Source organism: Alligator mississippiensis, chromosome 10 (assembly GCF_030867095.1).
Source record: "Alligator mississippiensis isolate rAllMis1 chromosome 10, rAllMis1, whole genome shotgun sequence".
NCBI classification, from domain to species: Eukaryota; Metazoa; Chordata; order Crocodylia; family Alligatoridae; genus Alligator; species Alligator mississippiensis.
The window spans coordinates 14083339-14102094 of record NC_081833.1 but is presented as its reverse complement, the minus strand read 5'-3'; the positions used below and the strand labels follow the sequence as shown (position 1 = coordinate 14102094).

The 18756-nt window shown below is 45.2% G+C and overlaps 2 protein-coding genes across 9 annotated transcripts in view; one reads left to right on the top strand and one right to left on the bottom strand.

The window, feature by feature from the left end:
* TXNRD2 (thioredoxin reductase 2) overlaps window positions 1–4988 on the bottom strand; it is a 41707-nt gene extending 36719 nt beyond the window's left edge. Inside the window, exons 1-5 of the mRNA XM_006270923.4 lie at window positions 4834–4988; window positions 2496–2561; window positions 1865–1921; window positions 1169–1313; window positions 757–831 (exon numbers count right to left, since the gene is read on the bottom strand). Coding sequence (XP_006270985.1) covers window positions 757–831; window positions 1169–1313; window positions 1865–1921; window positions 2496–2561; window positions 4834–4909 — 419 coding nt within the window. The 5' untranslated portion in view covers window positions 4910–4988. The remainder of the gene's footprint in view (window positions 1–756; window positions 832–1168; window positions 1314–1864; window positions 1922–2495; window positions 2562–4833) is intronic.
* A 14-nt stretch (window positions 4989–5002) lies between these two features.
* COMT (catechol-O-methyltransferase) overlaps window positions 5003–18756 on the top strand; it is a 39535-nt gene continuing 25781 nt past the window's right edge. The window contains exon 1 of one of the 8 annotated variants that reach the window (XM_019486605.2): window positions 5003–5080. The gene's annotated coding sequence lies outside the window, so the exon portion shown is untranslated. Of the gene's footprint in view, window positions 5081–6068; window positions 6264–10021; window positions 10213–11490; window positions 11625–17525; window positions 17796–18756 lie in introns of those variants that run through there. The other 7 variants (XM_059713472.1, XM_059713470.1, XM_014598493.3 and 4 more) reach the window with 7 other exon arrangements.

Here is an 18756-nt window from a genome sequence, read left to right as displayed (position 1 = left end):
AATATAATGATTTCATACTAAGGCATGCTTGAGGACTTGCACAGAAAATTAATTTTGTGATTCCTATGTTGATGGTTAGGCACCTCCTAAATTACCTATTAACTTCACTTCACTATATGGGAAATATTGCCAGGATCTAGCTAATCATGAAAAAAGCTTGAGGACTGAAAAGTTGCTGTCTGCTTCTTCTGCACTGAAAATCACATTAACCAGGCACTCAGCTTTTCTAGTACATCATTCTATATTGTTTACAGGCTCACCAGTGGGTGGACAAATCTGAAATTCTCTTAAAGCAACCCTAGATAAAATCTATCTAATACTAATGCGAAAGCAGACAAAGGATTCTCTGGTTACTCACTCCCACATCCCCTTAAATAACAAAGTTACTGCAACATGCCTTCCAAATATTATCAATGCTACACTGAGTTATCGCCTCAGCAGAAGGATTTCCCAATACAGTCCTAATTTAAGCACCGTGGCACTTCAAAATTTATTCTGAGACGCAGCTGCTCTGCAGTACAGCTTTTGTCTAGTTGCCACTCTCAGCCACCTTTGCAAAGAAAGGGAAAAGCAGAACACATTTTCACTTATTTAATGTTAACTTTGGTCTCAACTATCTTAGGAAGAGGAGTTTCAGTTTTTACAAAGATACTAAATTCTGCTAGTGACCCCAAAGATAAATTAACAGAGCTACAAAAAAAGGTAGAAAAGTTGCCTGATTACATGAAAAAAGGCTATGTTTAGAGGTTTATTTACTTGTCTTGTAGTTGCACTCTGTGTCCCCAGTTCAAAGATTTGACATAATTTTGAACAGCTTGAGCCATTGTAGACCTATTAAGAAACAACACATCAAGCATTAAATCATCATATTATCGATTCTGAAATCACCAATCCAGGACTCATACATAGGTTACTGATGGAAGCTAAGAGTGTTCCAATATCACTTATGTTATAAAATAAAGTACCAAATCAAAGCCACACACACAGTATATCCCCAGTTAGACTAGGAGGTCTGACTTTTCTAAAGAAGAGCCTAAGATCTGCCTGCATGAAATTCAGCTCTCTTGTTCTTCAGTTCATTGCAAAGTGAAGATCAATGGGACAACACTGGTACTTTTGTTCCACACAGTGACAGAACACAAAATGGATATGTAGAGTATTTTTTTACCAGTCATGGTGAATGGGTTGGGATATATTCCAGCCATAGTGCCGGGCATCCTTAAGAGCACTCCCAAGAAGTGCTGCTTGATGCATAAGCTTTTTGGGAATACAGCCAACATTGACACAAGTTCCACCAAGTCCCCATGACGTTCCTAGAAATATACCAAAAAACCCAAAATGTAGCAGATTTCCAGAACTAATTACATGAGTTCAAATCCCACACATCACTTCTACTTTAACAATCTGCAGTAGACCCATTTCTAACTCTGCCCACGTTATCCACTTTTCTTCTGAAAGAGCAAAAGTGAAAATATCTCAAGTCTTACATTTTCCTCAATGTACACAGGAGCTAGAGTATAGTAATACCAATTACATACAATCACACATTCAAATGTTAGCATTTCCAGCTTTTAATCTATCATACAATTTCAAGTGCTACATGATTTATACATAAAACAAACACAAGCTACATGATTACATATTAACTGAGCCCATCAATATTTTTATACTCTGAGGTCCAAAGTCTGCTTTTCCTCAAGTCAAAGGTTATCAACATTTATGGGCAAAGCTCCGACTGTTAAGAGTGTGTCAATAATGTTAAACACCATTTCTGAGAAGGTATAGCACTAGTTTGTTTGGATACAGAATTTTTTAAAAATACTACTGCAATAAAAAAAACCCCAAGCTTGTCTGATGTTCATACCTTTAGGAGAAGGCTCCACGTAGTCTAAAACAGCCACCTTCTTTCCAAACTGGGCAGCTGCAAAACAAAAATGCACACAGGATGAGGAATTTTTAGGGAAGGGAGAAACACATGACAATAATTATCAGCTGGTGCTGTAGCACTGGGGAAAAATACCAGGCTGTCCATCTCAAATATAGTTATCAAGAAGGGTATTCCCTGATACTTCCAGAGGTTGTTTGGTTTGTTTTTTTAATCTCAATAACCTTTGCTTTAGTGTGTAAACAACCAAAGGGCATAATCAAAATTAAAGAAAAAGATATCTGCTGAAGTGTATGGCATAAATTCTTACTTCACTGCTGTTGTAGTTTAAAATCTCAGATAACCTTGAAGCAAGAAAATAAAGAAGGATAAGGCGAGGGTGGGGGAGAGGGAGGGAAGTGAATGTGCCCACTTTTTTTCTCCCATCTGTGAGCAGGTTTTTAGGAAATGAATTAATGATTTACCTGTGGGAAGTGAAGTTCATTAGTACACTTCATTACCTACACCCTGAAGGAAGCCAGCAGAGGTAATACTGAGATCACTAAGCTTATCCTTTAAAATTAAAGATATTAAATTCTGTAAAATTAAGTATCTCTTTACAGATACCAACCTTCTTTTGCACAGGCAAGACCGCCAGAACCACCACCAATCACCAGGAGATCATACTCGTTCTTGCCTAGGAAAGGAACACGGATCAAAGGAGAAGAAACAAGAAGAATGGAAGAGGTACATTAAGTGATGACTTTTTGTTTGCTTGTTTGACTACACTACTGTGTTCTATAGGATAATATCCTATAGTTAGCCAGGACTTGAATCTCCCACATGGTAGGCAGAAACACTGCCACACAGCCACCAGTGCTGACAATATACTGACCACCAGACCAAAAACATGCTAGTGTATGAAAACTATCAAGCGAAACAAGCCAAACGAAGCCTGTTTTCAGGAATGAATTACAGGCAATAAGCAAGGAAGATAAAGCCTGAAAAAAGGTAGACTTTACACTGAGAATGCCCCATCTCAGGATAAATCTCAGAGCTTAACAAAAACAGGTATATTTTATCGACAGAAGCATCATAGTTCTTTTATTACAATTTCCAGAGATATATTTTTCAGTGAAAATGGCCCTGCCTAAGCCTTTGGTTGACCAACATTGTTGCAAAGATACAGGGGGCACTTTTCAATTAAAAATATTAATTTTTTGGTTGGAAGCAAGCAAAGGGAGCAGTTTACTTCATGTCCTCCCGTATGTTCACAAAACAGGTTTAAAATTAGATAAATTCACAAAGGCAGAAACAACAGATTTCTACTGCACCCACAGATGCATCATGAGCAGGGCCAAGGAGGCGATCCTCCCCCTCTATGTGACACTGGTCAGGCCACAGTTGGAGTACTGTGTCCAGTTCTGGGCGCCGCACTTCAGGAGGGATGTGGACAGCACTGAGAGGGTCCAGAGGAGGGCCACTTGCATGATCAGGGGGCAGCAGGGCAGGCCCTACGAGGAGAGGCTACAGGACCTGAACCTGTTCAGCCTCCACAAGAGAGGGCTGAGAGGGGATCTGGTGGCTGTCTAAACTGGCCAAGGGAGACCAGCAGGCAGTGGGAGAGTCCCTGTTCCCCCGAGCACTACTGAGAGTAACAAGGAATAACGGCCATAAGCTGACTGAGAGTAGATTCAGGCTAGACATCAGGAGGCGCTACTTCACTGTCAGGGCAGCTATGATCTGGAACCAACTTCCAAGGGAAGTGGTGCTCGCTCCTACCCTGAGGATCTTCAAGAGGAGGCTGGATAATCACCTAGCCGGGGTTGTTTGACCCCAGCATCCTTTCCTGCCCATGGCAGGGGGTCGGACTTGGCGATCTGCTTAGGTCCCTTCCGACCACACCAACCATGAAACTATGATAGTCGCCAACAGATTTCCCCAGAGTCTCATCTTTCAAAGCAGCGACTGCCATCAGTCCACACTCAACTCCACAAGCATCGACAGCAACATGAAGAACACACGAAACCTGCTCCCAGGCTCTCGTCCTATTACACATCTCAGTCCTGAGAGTTTTCTTGGTAGGCAGGTAGACTTAGGGTTTACGCGGACACGTGGATCTCGCCCGATGGTAAATGAGGGCTTACACGGACACGTGGATCTCGCCCTGCCACATAGCGGCCATGCTTCAGAAGGCGTTAATTATGCTACAGAGTCTTATTGTGGCCTCTGCTGTGTTCCTTAGGCAGGTGCACAAGGAAGCACGGGGACGACCCCAAATACAGATTTCTTCCTAGTCTGGGTGTCCAGACTGTGGAATAAACTCCCCCCCACGATGGTGCGATCGCCTACCCTCGAAATCTTCAAGAGGGGCCTGGACGGTCACCTCGCTGGGGTCACCCGACCCCCGCTTATCTGCCCTGCTTGGTGCAGGGGCCGGACCCAACAACTTCCCCTCCGGCCTCTTAATCTACGAAACGCCCCGAACGGCTTAAAGCAGCACCGGACGGCTTTGGGTTGGTTTTTGGTCTGTTTTGTTTCTCCCCCAAGGACACCAGAGGGCCAAAGCCCTCCTGAACACATCGGCCGCTATCAGGTGAGCAAAGCCCTACGCGGGGCGTTTCTTGGGGACCTTCCCAAATTCACCCCGAGGGGCTCGGTGAAACTGGCTCTGCCACGGAAGAGGCGATAAGAGCAGAGCCATCTTTCCACGCGCATTTCGACGGGCAAGCGGAGGGGGAGTCAACCCAGGTCTGTCTGAGCCTCAGTTGCTCGCCTGAGAAATGGGTACAAGAGCCCAGCGCAGCATGTTCAGAGCCAGCCCACGCACTGAACTATGGCAAGCCACCGAGATCTTCCCTCCTCACTGCAAACATGACCGGGCAGCAGGTCCGAGCGCCAAGCACAGGCACAGGGACAAGCTTGCCCCGCAGGAGCCCCGGAGCAGGCGGGTGCGAGGCACCCCGTACCTGACAGGGCCCGCGCCGTACGGCGGAGCCCGGCCACCTGCAGGAGCCGCTTCCGCCCCCGCCAGAGCGCCGCCATGTTGTACGGCACAGGGGCTCCGCCGGGCCGAGGACCCCAGCTCCCCGGGCTGCCTTGCGCAGTGCCTGAGCGGGAATGCACTCCGAGGAGGCAGCTGTGAGGCACCACTTCCAAACCCTCCCCTCCAGGCCGGGAGGAGGTGGCGGCGGCTGCGCGCACAGGTCGCACTAGGTCAGGGGGCGGGGACCGCGGGGTCACGTGGGAGGGGCGGGAGGGGTGAGGAGCTGCGGGTTCGATTCCCGGCTGCCCGCGTGAGTGCAGCTGGGTCTGCCTGGGCCTCAGTTGCTCACCTTTAAAATGGGTACACGAGCCCTGCAGGGACGAGTGCTTTACGGAGACTGTGAGGGAGCAGAGGCTGCCCAGTGGCTTACAGCCCTTCTCAGGCTTGGGTAGGGGAGCTGCTGCAGCCTGGCGCATTGGGCAAGGGCATCTCCTAGGCCCATCCCACCCCTCTCCTCCCTGCAGCACCTAATAGTTTCCTCCCTGCAGCACCCATCAAAGTTTCCTGGGGGGGAAGGGGGTTCATTTACATGTTGCATTGGGAGCTTCCCCCTGGAAACTAGCTTGCGGCCCCCCCATGCCATAAAATGGGGCTTCGCTCGGGGTCCCCAGACGCTCCCCTCGCAGCTGTCCCGTGTCGCACGCTCGCGGTGAGGCGGCGGCGGCTTTTTCTCTTGCAAAACAGTCCCTTTGGTGCTGTCGGGATTTTCCCGAGGCAGTAACTCATGGCCACCACGAGCTTGAGGGAGGCCGAGGAAATGCTCAACCCCGCTTCCTCTCCTGAGTCGCGCTCCTTGGCCCAGAGAGCACAGCACCAGCTATGTGAATTTGCACTGAGCTGAGGGCGGGAGTTTGCCCTAAAGGTACTTCTGCTCCAACTCACGGCAGCGTAATGGGGACACACCTGAGCTAGCTGCACAAGAGAGCTGGAAGCAGGCTCGCTGCAGGTGTGCACATCCCCACGCAGCAATTTACCCTTCTGAGCAGCAGCGATCTACCAGGGGCGTGAACAGGATCTCATCTGACCTTGCTGCTTTCTCCTGTGCAAACTTGGATGACACTTCATTTGTCTGTGCCTCATGTTACCTACCTGAAAACAGATTTCATTAGGGCTGGAAGGGACCTCGGAAGATCATCGAGTCCAGCCCCCTGCCCAAAGGGGCAGGAAGTCAGCTGGGGTCAAAAGATCCCAGCAAGATAAATGTTCAAATGTCTCGTAAAGGAGTGCGGAGTAGGTGCTTGCACCACGTCTGGCGGCAGTCTGTTCCAGGCCTTTAGGGCTCGGACAGTAAAGAAGTTCTTCCTTATGTCCAGCCTGAAATGAGGAAAAACAGCACCGATTTCTCTCACAAAGGTATAATGAGATTTAATTAATATTTGCAAAGTCTTTTGACCTCCCCTGGTGAAAGACTACAGAAAAACAAAGCAGTCATGAGTCCAAATAATGCCAAAGGCAACAAAAAACCCCATTTTGTTCATTCAAAAACTCTAGCTATCGGCCAGTTCAGTGGTGCAACCAGAGGCTACGTGGCAACAAAGACACTATAATAATTCAGAAGTTATGTATACTCAACCAAGGTAGATGGATCTGAGTCTGGGACCTCCAGCTCTAGCCTTTGCTCCTGTGAGAGCAATCTCAGAGAGTGAGAGCATGGGCGCATGTGTCCTTAGTCATCGTGTCTCCTTTGGTTGCCCTGAGCATCACTGATTAGTTCAAAAGGGGACAGCATCCATCCTGCTGGGCCTGAGCCATCTCAGGCTTGAGATGTGATCAGCCCCATGCAGCACCGAGGAGTTCTTGGGTTGGAGAATGAAGAGGGACAGAGGGGAATTAAAAAGAGGGAAAGGAAGTTGTGAGGGTCTGAGGACACCACCAGATGTGGATAGAAATGTTCAGTTGTGGATGAACCTTTTTTGCTCACTATTAATAACTGGTTTGAATACCCTGAATTGAAAACTGGAAACACTTGGAGAAATGATTGAGAAATCATGTGGCAACCCTACTATTAAGCCCGGTTTTGTAACATTGTCTCATTACTTCCTATAGCAATAGTTTGTAAGTCACAATAAATATCCTTGCCTGCTTCAGCAATAGCACACTTAGAGAAATATAATTTAAAAGAAAAATGAATTAAAAAGACAGCATCTGAACAGAAATGCCAAAATCTAGAACTCTTGGTTCAGAGATGGTACCTTTTATTAGACCACCTGTTGGTCTAATGAAAGGTATCATCTCTGAACCAAGAGTTCTAGATTTTTGCTCTTTTTTTTTACCAACACAGCTACCAAATACATCCCTGAAGCAATCCTGAACAGAGCATTTCTAGATGCAAAAGCTTGGGGGCATTCCAAAACTAATCATTTATGGTCCGTAGGCAGGGTGGCAGGGTAACGAACATGAATGAAAAGTTAAATGGACTTGAACTGAGCCGTCTTATATTCCTGCTGTGTCCATCTTTTCAGCAAATAGGTGATATGCCCAAAGCCCAAGGTCACGGCCAGTCTACCAGAAAGATGGAGCTACTTTTCCTGTGTGAGTTTATCTTAATTGTTGTTTTACAAGCCAAAATGGTACTGCACAGTTATGGTTTTTCAGTGCTGGCGAAATGTTTTAATAAGGGCACATAGTGGGAATCTTAAAAAGAGCATGTGCTGATCCTCAGTTTGTCAGAAATTCACTGTCATGCCTGTCAGTGTAAGCTCCAGGGGTGGTTGAGACTGGCAGAGGAGATCTTGCCTGCTGGCAGGCTTGGAAATGTGGAAAGTGGCATAACAGCATGTAACAGCACGTCAAATAACGTGGCTTAATGATGAGACGTGTTGAGAAGCAGGATCCCTCACCTTAGAGGGAAGGTGTAGTTTGCCAGCTGGCCATTGTGGTGATCATTGCTCTTCGAAGTTTCAGAATGAGCAGCCCGGTGTCTGCACAACACCTTGTTATAACTCCTGTTCGCTCTTTAACATTTCCCACTTGTATCAGCATGACCTCTCTTTATCTCAGTTGGTTCTGAGCTGGCTATTGCTCATCTAGGACGTGCTTTCCTCCCCCAGCTGTGAAGCAGCTAGGGAAACAGGATTATCCAGAGAGAAGTATGTGCCACTGGCATACTGCAAGATGTTGAAATGCTGCCAGTCTCTCAAGAGACAACCTACAGAAATCTGGTGAATGCATGTGGAAGCAGACAAGGTTCTTTGGATGAATCTGATATCTTTTATTAGACCAACGTAAATAGTTGGAAAAAAAAATGTAAGCAAGCTTTTGGGTTTAAAAACCTTTTGTCAGGCTGAGGAAGTTTCTGCAGTTGTTGTGTGCTCTTCCTGGATGGAATGACAAGTAAAGAAGCCAGGGGCTGGGCTGGTCTGCAGGCAAGACAGGCAGTCAGTGAAGATGTAGGTTGAGGAGTCAATGGGTGAGAGACAGGCCGGGTGGGGGGAGAGAAAGGAGATGAATAGTGGAGAGATACCTGGGGAGTCAGATGTCAGGCAGGTTATAATGTCATAAATCCAATGTCTAGGTTTAGTCCATGATTTTTAGTATCCAGGAGGCTGATGAAGTGGAGCTCCTAGGCTCATCTCTGGGAAGTGTTCTGAAAGTTTCCTTTGAGGATCAGGACTCAGAGATTGGAGAGAGAGTGGTTTTGTTGTGAGAAATGTGCCCCCACCGGTATTGGGTATTCCTGTCTTTGATGGATTTCCGGTGTGCATTCATTCTGGTGCGCAGTTGTTGTTTGGTCTCTCCTAGATATTTTCCATCAGGGCATTTGGTGCATTGGATGAGGTATATTACATTTCTGGAGGTGCAGCTGTAAGATCCAGGGATGCTGATGGCTGTGTTGTGGGGTGTGGTAATAGTGGGGGTGGTGGAGATGTGTTGGCAGGTTTTGCATTTCTTGTCATGACACGGTCTGGATCCTTTTGGTGTGTTCTGGGCTTGAGGAAGTTTGCTGCTGGTGATGAGGTTAGCGAGGTTTGGTGCTTGTTTGAAGGCTAGGATGGGTAGCTCTGGGAAGATCTCTTTAAGAATAGGGTCTCTTTCTAGTATGGGTTGCAGTTGTTTGAGGATTTGCCATAGGGGTCCGAGGGAGGGGTGATACGTCATAACCAGTGGTGTGCGATTTGTGGGGGGGTTTCTTCTGTACTGCAGCAATTCTTCATGTGGTATCCGGGTGGCTCTTTCAAACATGCGATCTACCTCTCTGGAGGAGTGTCCTTGTTGGGTGAAGGCAGACAAGGTTCCTTGGGTGAATTTGATATTTTTATTAGACCAACCCAAATGGTTGGAGAATAGTTATTAAGCAAGCTTTTGGGTTCAAAAACCCTTCATCAGGCTAAGGAAACTTCAGCAGTTGGTGTGTGCTCTTCCTGGATGGTGTGTGCTGCTGAAGCTTTCTTAGCCTGACGAAGGGTTTTTGAACCCAAAAGCTTGCTTAATAACTATTCTCCAACCATTTGGGTTGGTCTAATAAAAGAGATCAAATTCACCCAAGGAACCTTGTCTGCCTATGTCCTTAGACCAACACGGCTACAACCTAAACCCCTTGTTGGGTGAAAGCCTTTTTAAGATTGGTGAGGTGGTGATCCCGGGTGTTCTCTTCAGTGCAAGTTTGGTGGTATCTGAGGGCTTGGCTGCATATCACAGCTTTTTTTGTTGTGTTTAGGGTGATTCACACTGAAGAACTGGTCAAATTCAATGCTGAAGAACTGGTCAATTAAACTCTTCTTTTTAGACGTTGCTGCTGGAGCTCCTGAGCCTGTCTCCATAACAGCTTCTGTGTGATATGTATGTTGGTTGGTGGGTTTCTTGTGTAACGGGGTCTGTATTTTATCATTCTGGATACTGATCATTGTGTCAAAAAAGGAGATGTTGGTGCTGGAGTATTCAAGAGATAGTCAGATGGAGGGATGGTGATTGCTGAATTTCTGATGGAACTCAATCAGAGATTGCAGGTTTTGAGTCCAAATGATGAAGCAATGTAGTCCGCTGGGATGCCACAGGTGGGAGCTGGGACATGGCCCTTACCTGAGGGGAAAGCTTGAGGCCCGCTTAGCAACTTTCTTCCTGTTCTTTCTGGTTTCCACAAGCATAAACAGGATCCAAACGCCACTGCTGTGTTTCGTAACACAAGATCAAAGGGCGGATTCTGTCTCTGACCAAAAAACATCCACAAGAATAATCAGTACAGTCTATCCCAGATCCACATGCGAGGCCGAGGTGGAAAGGATCTGCATTAGTAGCAGAGAGGAGGTGTTGCTGCAGTTACCTTAATCTCCTGATTCAGAAACCAGTGGACACTGGACACTAGGTAGTGTAATTATTGGTATCGAAAGCTTTTGAGCTACTGGTTGGGCTACCTGTTTAAGATTGAACGTCAGCTTTCTCTCTCTCTCTCGCTCTCTTTTTTTTTTTACTTCGGCAATCCCTGACAGTTGAGGGTGATTGTCTTCCATGATTATTGTATTTGTGTGTCCTAAGATGGCTGGTGAGGCCTATTCAGGATCAGCAGACTACTGCAGTTCGGATATGTACATTTTTTCACTTACCAGCGGGCTGATTAGACATCCACATGATTTTTATGAAAGTTTAACAAGTATTAGAAAAAAACACTACTATCTAATGAAGAAGGGCAGCATGTGTAACGACACCCTAAGATACCACCCTGCCCTGCCTTCTTCCTGACATCAGACTAACATGGCTAACCACCTTTTGAAAACCCTTGCCGAGCCACGCTCAGAAATGTCTTGTGCCGACAGGTTGCACTGACTTCACATTCGCTGTCCCTTGGAGCTGTCTGCTTGTTATGAAAGAAGACTTTCTTTTAGAAATCTGAGCTGCAAAAAACTTCTTAAAAGACAAGCTATTGGATTCAGCTGTATCTGTTCTGGGTTTTGCCAGTTGTAGCCAGACATTTTTTTTTTTTAAATTTTGGCCTTCATTTTCAATTTTAGTTGTCACTACATGTATTTGCAAGGAAGATGTTTTTTCAACATATTGTAAATAATACAGTTTGATAACACAAAGGGGCCTGACAATGTAATGTGGCTATGATTTTTTTTTAAATAAACTCAACACGTATCTGACACGCGTACTTAAAATCTCTGTGTTTTCTGAGCCAAAAACAATGCTGCCAAGAGGCAGGCTCTCTTATTTTTGGATTAATCTTAAAGACAATTTTTAAGTTGCTGCCTCTTTGTCATGAAGGATTTTGTTGTGTGCGAGTGAAACAGTTACAGTTGTCACACAGGGAGTCAGTTTGAGACATCCTGCATATAATTAGTTTGCAACAGTTTGATCGTTAACACAAACTGTTTTGTCTTTCCAATTTTTTTTTGGCTCTGTTCCCCTTATACTTACATAGCATTTCCTATCTCCACTTGCTGCAAAGAAAAGAGGAGGAATCCAATACTTCTGGGGTGTGAGGAAGGTAGTGTCTGTCCTTTAAACTCATCCCATTATCATTGTTTGGCAGGCGTGGGAGGCGAATTATAGAAGTCCTGTCTTACTCTACAGCCTACGCAGAGAGGTGAAACCGGTTTGTGGGTTGAGCTAAACATTCCTCCACAGAGAGGAAAGATGTCACAATTGTTTTCAGCCTCATTTGTGGTCCCATACATGTCCTTTTTCTGTGTTGACCTCCATTGTGGAGCCTGATCTACTCTGTGGAGGTGCAGGAGAAAGGGAATCCCCTGAGAATTGCATGAAAGGTGCAGGAATTGCGTAAGTGAAAGGAACGGGATTGTCTGTGTGGGTGTGATAGTCGGAGAGGGAGCAGAAAGTCAGAGCGGCAGTGTGACGGGCTGGCGACAGCAGGATTGAAGTGACTGGCTCTTTAGCCATCAGTAGACGACATGGATCATAGTCAAACCAGCAGGGCTAGGGCTGGACACAGGCTTGGGCAAACTGGGTGGCCTCCTGGGGCCTGGATGGAAAGGGGCCCAAAAATGGTGAAAATAATTATTATTATTATCGTTACCTCTGGTGAAGGGGGGCCCGATACTAAAAGTTCACCCAGGGCCACCAAGAGTCTAGGTACAGTGCTGCAAACCAGATAAGCGTACGGGAAGCACCCTAGTCTGAGAGGTTTCCTGTTACATAAAGGATATCTACTCACTCCACATAGAGACACAGGTATGGAAAAAACAGTCAAAATGGCTTGTGGTTGTCTGCACGAGGAATTTCAGTTGTGGATTAAGAATCCTTGAGTTCTGGTTCTTTTGCTTTGTGGTTTACAGAAATTGTAAATTATATGCAGTTTTTATAGTTGTCCTGCTGTGACATTGGCATGGAAAAATATCTTTAGTTGAAGCTTGCAGGTTGAAAGAATGGTGCAGTACGTCAATGTTTGTGAGAGCTTAGTATGTCTAAGTGGTTAAAATTCAGAATCGTTGTATAAAAATATCAGAGACAGTGATTGATATTCAAAGACCATGATGTAAAGACTCCATAGGCCCCACTGTTTTGTTAAAATCTGGGGAAATTCCCACATTGAAAATTTGGGGTCATATATGTAAAATATGAAGATGCATCTGAAAGGAACTAAATTGCATTTCCAAAACTAAGCTAAGTCATAATGTAATTTCACTCTTATTTGTATTAATTTCAAAGGAAAGTCAGTGACACTATATTGTTTAAAATACCTCATCAAAACACATCATAATTTTCTTTAAAAATAGTTTTCTTCTACTTTGAAATAGTTGCTGACAGTGAAAATTAAAGGAGTTCTATTTAGAAACTTTCCAGCATATTTTATATTTTTTTCAATACTTCAGGTTCCTTAATTTAATAACAAAAACTTTTGCTGGAAATAGGCTCTTTCTGTTGTTTAGAAGATCAGCATCTTATTCTCTTTATTCCTTCCTGAACTGAATTTTAATTTTTTTGTTTGTGGCACCTCCTCAATAGCTAATTGATTTCAAGTGAGGAAGAAACAGCAGGAGAAAATGAAATCTAAAGCAAAAAAAAACCAACTTCATTTTATGCAAATGAGTCAAGTTGCATAAGAAAGGGGGGGGGTAGAGAAATGTGATGATCTTAAATTGTCTTCATCCAATCTTTTTCACAAGAAGCCAGCAAGTCTTGAAAGCAAGAGGATTTTCACTCTAAAAAATAACATTTTAGATGCTGCACAAAAGACAAATTCAATTCTGGGCTGCATCAACAGGAGCATTAGATATAAAGCACAGGAAGTGATAGTGCCTCTTTACTTGACACTGATTAGGCCTCATCTGGAGTATTGCATGCAGTTTTGGACTCCACATTTTAAAAATGATGTGGAGAAGTTAGAAGGGGTTCAGAGGTGGATGACAAAAAATGATAAAGGGCTTGGAAGACAAAAGGCAGGGTAGATTTGCACCTTGTAGACTAACTAAAGCAGGGGTATATAGCATAGCACTTCAGACTCACATGGTAAGTATGTCTCTGCTCTTGGAAAGCAAGTAATGTGAGGAGAGAAGGAAATAGATATGTTCAGATGGTGGAAAAGGCAATTAAGAAGGAACATGCTAGCAGTCTTCAAATATCTGTAGGGATGCCATAAAGATGAGGGAGTATACCTTTTCACTTGCTGTATAGAGCAGGACAAGAACCAGTGGCTTAAAGTTTTAGCAAAGTCGGTTTAGACTGGTTATCAAGAAAAAACTTCACTGTTAGAAGTAAGGCAGTGGAATAGATGGCCTAGGAAGTTGCAGAGTCTCCGTCACTGGAGGTATTTAAGAGGAGGATTGGGCAGGGATGATTTAGGCATAGCTATGCCTATGCTATGGGTATATGGGTATTTCCCAAACTTCTGAGCTTTACTAGTTGCTGCATGGGGCTGGGAAGGAATTTTTTTTCTTCCTTCGGTTGCTACACGCTAGGGGTGTTTTTTCACCTTCTTCAAAAGCACTGGGTGTTGGCTGCAGTTAAGGCCGGAGATTTTGACTGGGGTTTGCCAGCGCTCTTTGCCAGTGCTCCTGCTAGGACTAAAACTGGGAGGTTTCTGGCCAGAAGGTCTTGCCCCTCTGCTCAGGATCAGACTGATTGCTACATTTGGGGTCAGTAAGGAATTTTACCCATGGGATCAGATTGGTATGGACTATGGGGGGGGGGGGGGGGTGTTTGCCTTTCTCTGTAGCAGAGAGTGCGGTCCTCTTTCTTGGATCTCTAGAGCATATTTAAAAAAACCCTTGTAGCAGCAGGACACTAACAGCCCCCTGCTTTACCTTGGGTAGGTTATGATGCTATGCCTTGTAGTTGTGCATGAGAGTTGATTGTAGGGTGGCCACCTTTTCCAAATTGGAAGGCGGGACATATGCCCACCTCTCCCCTCTGCAACCCTCTCCCTGAAGCAGAGCTGAGCAGAGCAGAGCCCATGGGAGGCAGGAGGGGACGCGGGCTGCCTGCTCCAGGCTCGGGGCTCTCCACCCCGCTGCCCTCCCCAAGGAGCCCCACGCTGGCCGCAGCATCATGGCAAGGTGCCCCCTGCCCACCCAGCAGGAGCAGGGGGAACAATTCCACGTCACAGCCATCACTACTGCCAGGTGGGCAGGGGTCGCCTTGCCATGGCTGCGTAGCTGACATGGGGCTTGCAGGGCCAAGACATCATGGCAGGAAATGCCAAGCCCACATCTTCTCGCGCCCCACACACAAATCTGGGGGGGGGGAAGTTCCCCCATGGCTCCCTCCCTGGGAATGTGCGCAGCAGCGGGGAGCAGGCTCCATCCTGCTCCCCAGCCAGACCCTGCAGCCACACATTCCTCCCCTGGGCCCCATGCAGTGCCCTGGCTGGGCAATGCCACCAACCCTGCCCCACTCCTTCCTTCACCATGGGGGTCTCCATCTGTCCCCCTCCCTGCCATCAGACTTGCCTGCAGGTCTGTGTGTGCATGCACACATGCACATGGCACCCTCTGCATCCCACTCTCTCCAGCCCCAAGCGGCCCCTTGCAGACTGGAACTGTGCCAACCTGCAAGGGGAAACCTTTGGTTTTCAGAAAACCCAGATCACTGTACCGTGGGGAATCTGGTACAAATGCTGTCCCGGAGTCATTCAGCCCGGGACAGGGACTTGTTCTTTACATTTCAGGGCTGTTCCACCCAGTTAGGCATGGGTGGTCACCCTAGTGAGTGCGTAGTTTTAGGAATGGGCTAGGTAAGGATTTGTGTGGGATGGTTTGGATGGGGATGTTCCTGCCTCCGGCAGAGGGTTGGATGAGACTTTCCAGAGGTCTCGTCCAGCCGTACTTCTCTGTGATTCGGGCTCTGGTTGGCACGGCAAGCACTGAACAGCCTCACTAACTAGTCTGTGCTGCTTCTCAGAGGTGTAACTGGGCAGCTGCGCAGTGCCCAGGGTGGTGCCAGCTGCTACGGTGCCAATTGCAGTGGCATGTTCAGCTGCCACTGTGGTTGCAGCTATTTTTGTGTCCTTTCACAAAGACAGAGCCTGGGGTGGCTATCCCATTTGCCCTTCCTTCCTCCCCCTCTGGCCCTTGAGTTACACTACTGTTGCTTCTCTTGTTCTGTTAAACTTTAGAGTGCAATATTGCTGGGCACCTTTCTTGTCTGTTAACTCTTCCCATCAGATATCATCCACACAGTGTCCTAGTTTGTATATGAGCTATGGTTTTTTTCAAAATTCTTTATCACATCTTTCTCAGTAAAGGAAATTAATTTGAGTTTGGAAAATAGCAAACACATATACAGAACAAAATCACCTAATATTCTGAAAGTAGAAGGCTCAAAAGGAGGAGGGAAGTGCTTCACTTGAGCTGTAGGTGTCTGGTTGTCATTTCTCTCCGTATTTGCTTTGTTTAGGCTTTAAAAATCAGGCTTTAATCTGTTGTGTTCACTGTTAACTGCCTAACTCATTTTCCAAGTCCAAATCTAAACTCAGAAGTTGTACCTCTTTAAGGTTATCCCCAACCTCCTTATTGAGAGACAGTTACAGTGATATAAAGATTTTTCTGTAGGTTTCTGGGAAAAAAGTGAATTTTGCTCTAGAAGGATAGGTCAGCTTTATATATCAGTCTAGCTTCATGCATCCATGCTAGATACTATATCAATATAACTACTGGTAAAATGTACCCCTAAGTATACATCAATACAAAAATATTACGTAGAACAGATCTAAAAGTATAATCATTTCCCAAAACTAAAGAAAATTTTTTAAATTCAAAAGGATGAAAATAAGTATCAAAGATTTGCATGGGCGGCAAGAGCACCCTTTACTCTACTGGGTTAATTAAACAATTTACAGTGTGTGTAGGAGGGCATTTTGCTGTTGTGGCAGTCCCTAACATGAAAGGAGACAGTATTCAACATGCCTGTATAAGCTTTTCTCACAGTAAACAGGCACTGACATATGTTCTCAGTCATGATTAACTGCAGTGGCACAGCTGATCCTCCTTCAGGCACTGACCATCATGCCTCCAGAAAGATCTTAAGCCAGCTTTCATTTAGATGTATTGCTGCTGTAAACAATTTTTACTTTCTGATGCAATCAAGCAATTACTTCAAGTCAAACAGCAGGACATCACAGCTTTTTCATCAGTCTAATATTTGGATTATAGGAGATTCCTTGAGCTGATGCTCTGTTGTATGAGCAAGGGGTATTTGAAAGTTAGTCATAGCAACATAACATACCATTATGTAATCTGCTACCCACCAGAGTCTTATTTCCTTTTTTTTGTTTAAAGAGGCAGAGAACCTTATGTCACTTGTAGTTGTGGCCTCCCCAAATTCTGTATTCATTAATAACCCACTTCAAAATAACTTTCTTTTTCCATCCCTTGCATATTAGCACCAGTGTATGACAAAGAACTGCATTCCCTGGTCTGTTCTCTATCATCACAAGTCACTTGTTACCTCCTCCATGTCATCTGATCAACATTGGTGCAAGAGCTTTCATCTGTGCAGTCCCTCTTTAGATCAGCTCCTGGGACAGCTCTATAGAAAATGTGCTGCCTTCCAGACGTGCTAAGATTCCCAGAGACAATAAAGAGGGGGAGGCAATTCAGTCAGATCCCAGCTGTATCAGAAATGGCTTTTCATTCCTTTCTCCTGCTTTTTAGGTGAGTTGCTATTCAACTGTCCTGCCATAAAGGGAAGAGACTTGATACCCTGGTGTAATATCACACCTGGAGAAACTCAATCTGCAGAATAGTTTTCAAAGTTCAACCTATAAATGTAGTATTTAATACTCTGTAATGCATGGGTAGGTGATGGGCAAGTGGGTCAGATTTATCCAGCCTGTGAAGGTAGCAGTGGTGGCTGTGTTGGAGTAGAAGTGGTGACCTACTTCAGACTGAGCTATGTTATTTCAGCCTGCTGCTCCCTGTTATAATGCATGGATCACTTTCTATTCCTTGTCTAGTTCATACTCTTAAGCAATTGGATTAAATAAGAGGTCTCTGGCAGCACTACAGTATATCGACATTCAAGGTTCTTGTCGCTACCATTTGTGCATTGACTACGGTGTGATAAGCCTGGACTGAAAAAGAGAATTAATTCCTTTGGGCCAAATTCAACCCTGGTGTCACTCCATTGAGTACAATGGCTTTAAACTGAGGATGAATTTGGCTCATACCTGACTTTGGCAGCATTCACTGTGCAGCAGCCAATTAACAAGAACAGTGTCACCAGAGGATAGAGCCAAGATAAATAGTGTCCTCTGAGGTCACTCTAGGGCTGAGCACCTTTAAGAAATGGCTGCTGTAATCTGTGTAATGAAAAGTTGGGGAAAAGGATACTGCTCCTTTTAGAATCTGTGTAAGAGAACCCATAAGCTATTCCCGTGATGTGATCAAATGTGACTGAGACGACTGCAGGCTCCTGGACTCTTATTCTATAAAATCTACATCAGAGCAGCACAGGAAAAGATCAGAGGGAACAGCTTCTGCTATATTCAGAAAGGTACATATTTATATTTTCCTATGTCTCGGATCTGACATGCTTTGTTATCATAGGGTAAGCCACTCTTTCAGATGGTACCGGGCAGAAAAAAGCAGTTTTTGCCTTGTTTTTGACTGGCCCTCACTGTCGTGAAGCTAGTCCGTGGGCAGCTACAGCCTTCATAGAAGAAGAAAAGGACATATTTATGTGTAATGCATTTGTAGCATGCTGTAAACCCAGACAGGTGAAGAAAGCGAGATACAATAGCCCAAAGTTGAACATGTAATTTATGGCTAGCTATGGTAGAATTGAGTACTCATTCAAATTACTTTTCAAGGAAAAGCCGAGCACGAGTCAAGGTTATGTGCAATTATATTTATGATTGTGAGGGGGAGTTTAGTAAATGTGCCCCTGTTGTCATCTTTTCTGCTTGTTTCCATTCGGAGTAGGGAGCTACAGTACAAAGTCCCCATCTTCCCTCTGAACAGGGAGAGCAGCGAGCCAGTACTTTGGCAGCCGGCACTGTTGCTGCTTATGGGATATCTCCCTGGTGCCTCAGCCCCTTAAAGGCACATTTAAAAAACAACCCTATACTTCCTTGGCGGTGTTACCAGCAACATCTCACCGCATGAAATCTAAAACAAGCTTTAAAACTCCAATTCAAGGTTTCTATATTTGTGGTTTCTTTTCTGCACCGGCTCGGCTAGAGATCACAATAATAGGCTGCTAAGCTCCAGTTTTGGGCTCTCATGCATTAGCTCAATGTTGTATTGTTTACAACATACAACAGAAAAATCATCTGGTGCGTGAATTCAGTTTGCATCCCCAAAAATGTGCTGTCATATTTGGCACAAATGCTACAAGCTGCACGTGTGAACCGTTCTATATTTTTTATTTCATTTTTCTTCATCAGCCTGATGCTGCAGTTCTAGTTTTACTTGTTTAGCACTGCTCTAGCAGTATTTGTTACTGCCTACTGTCT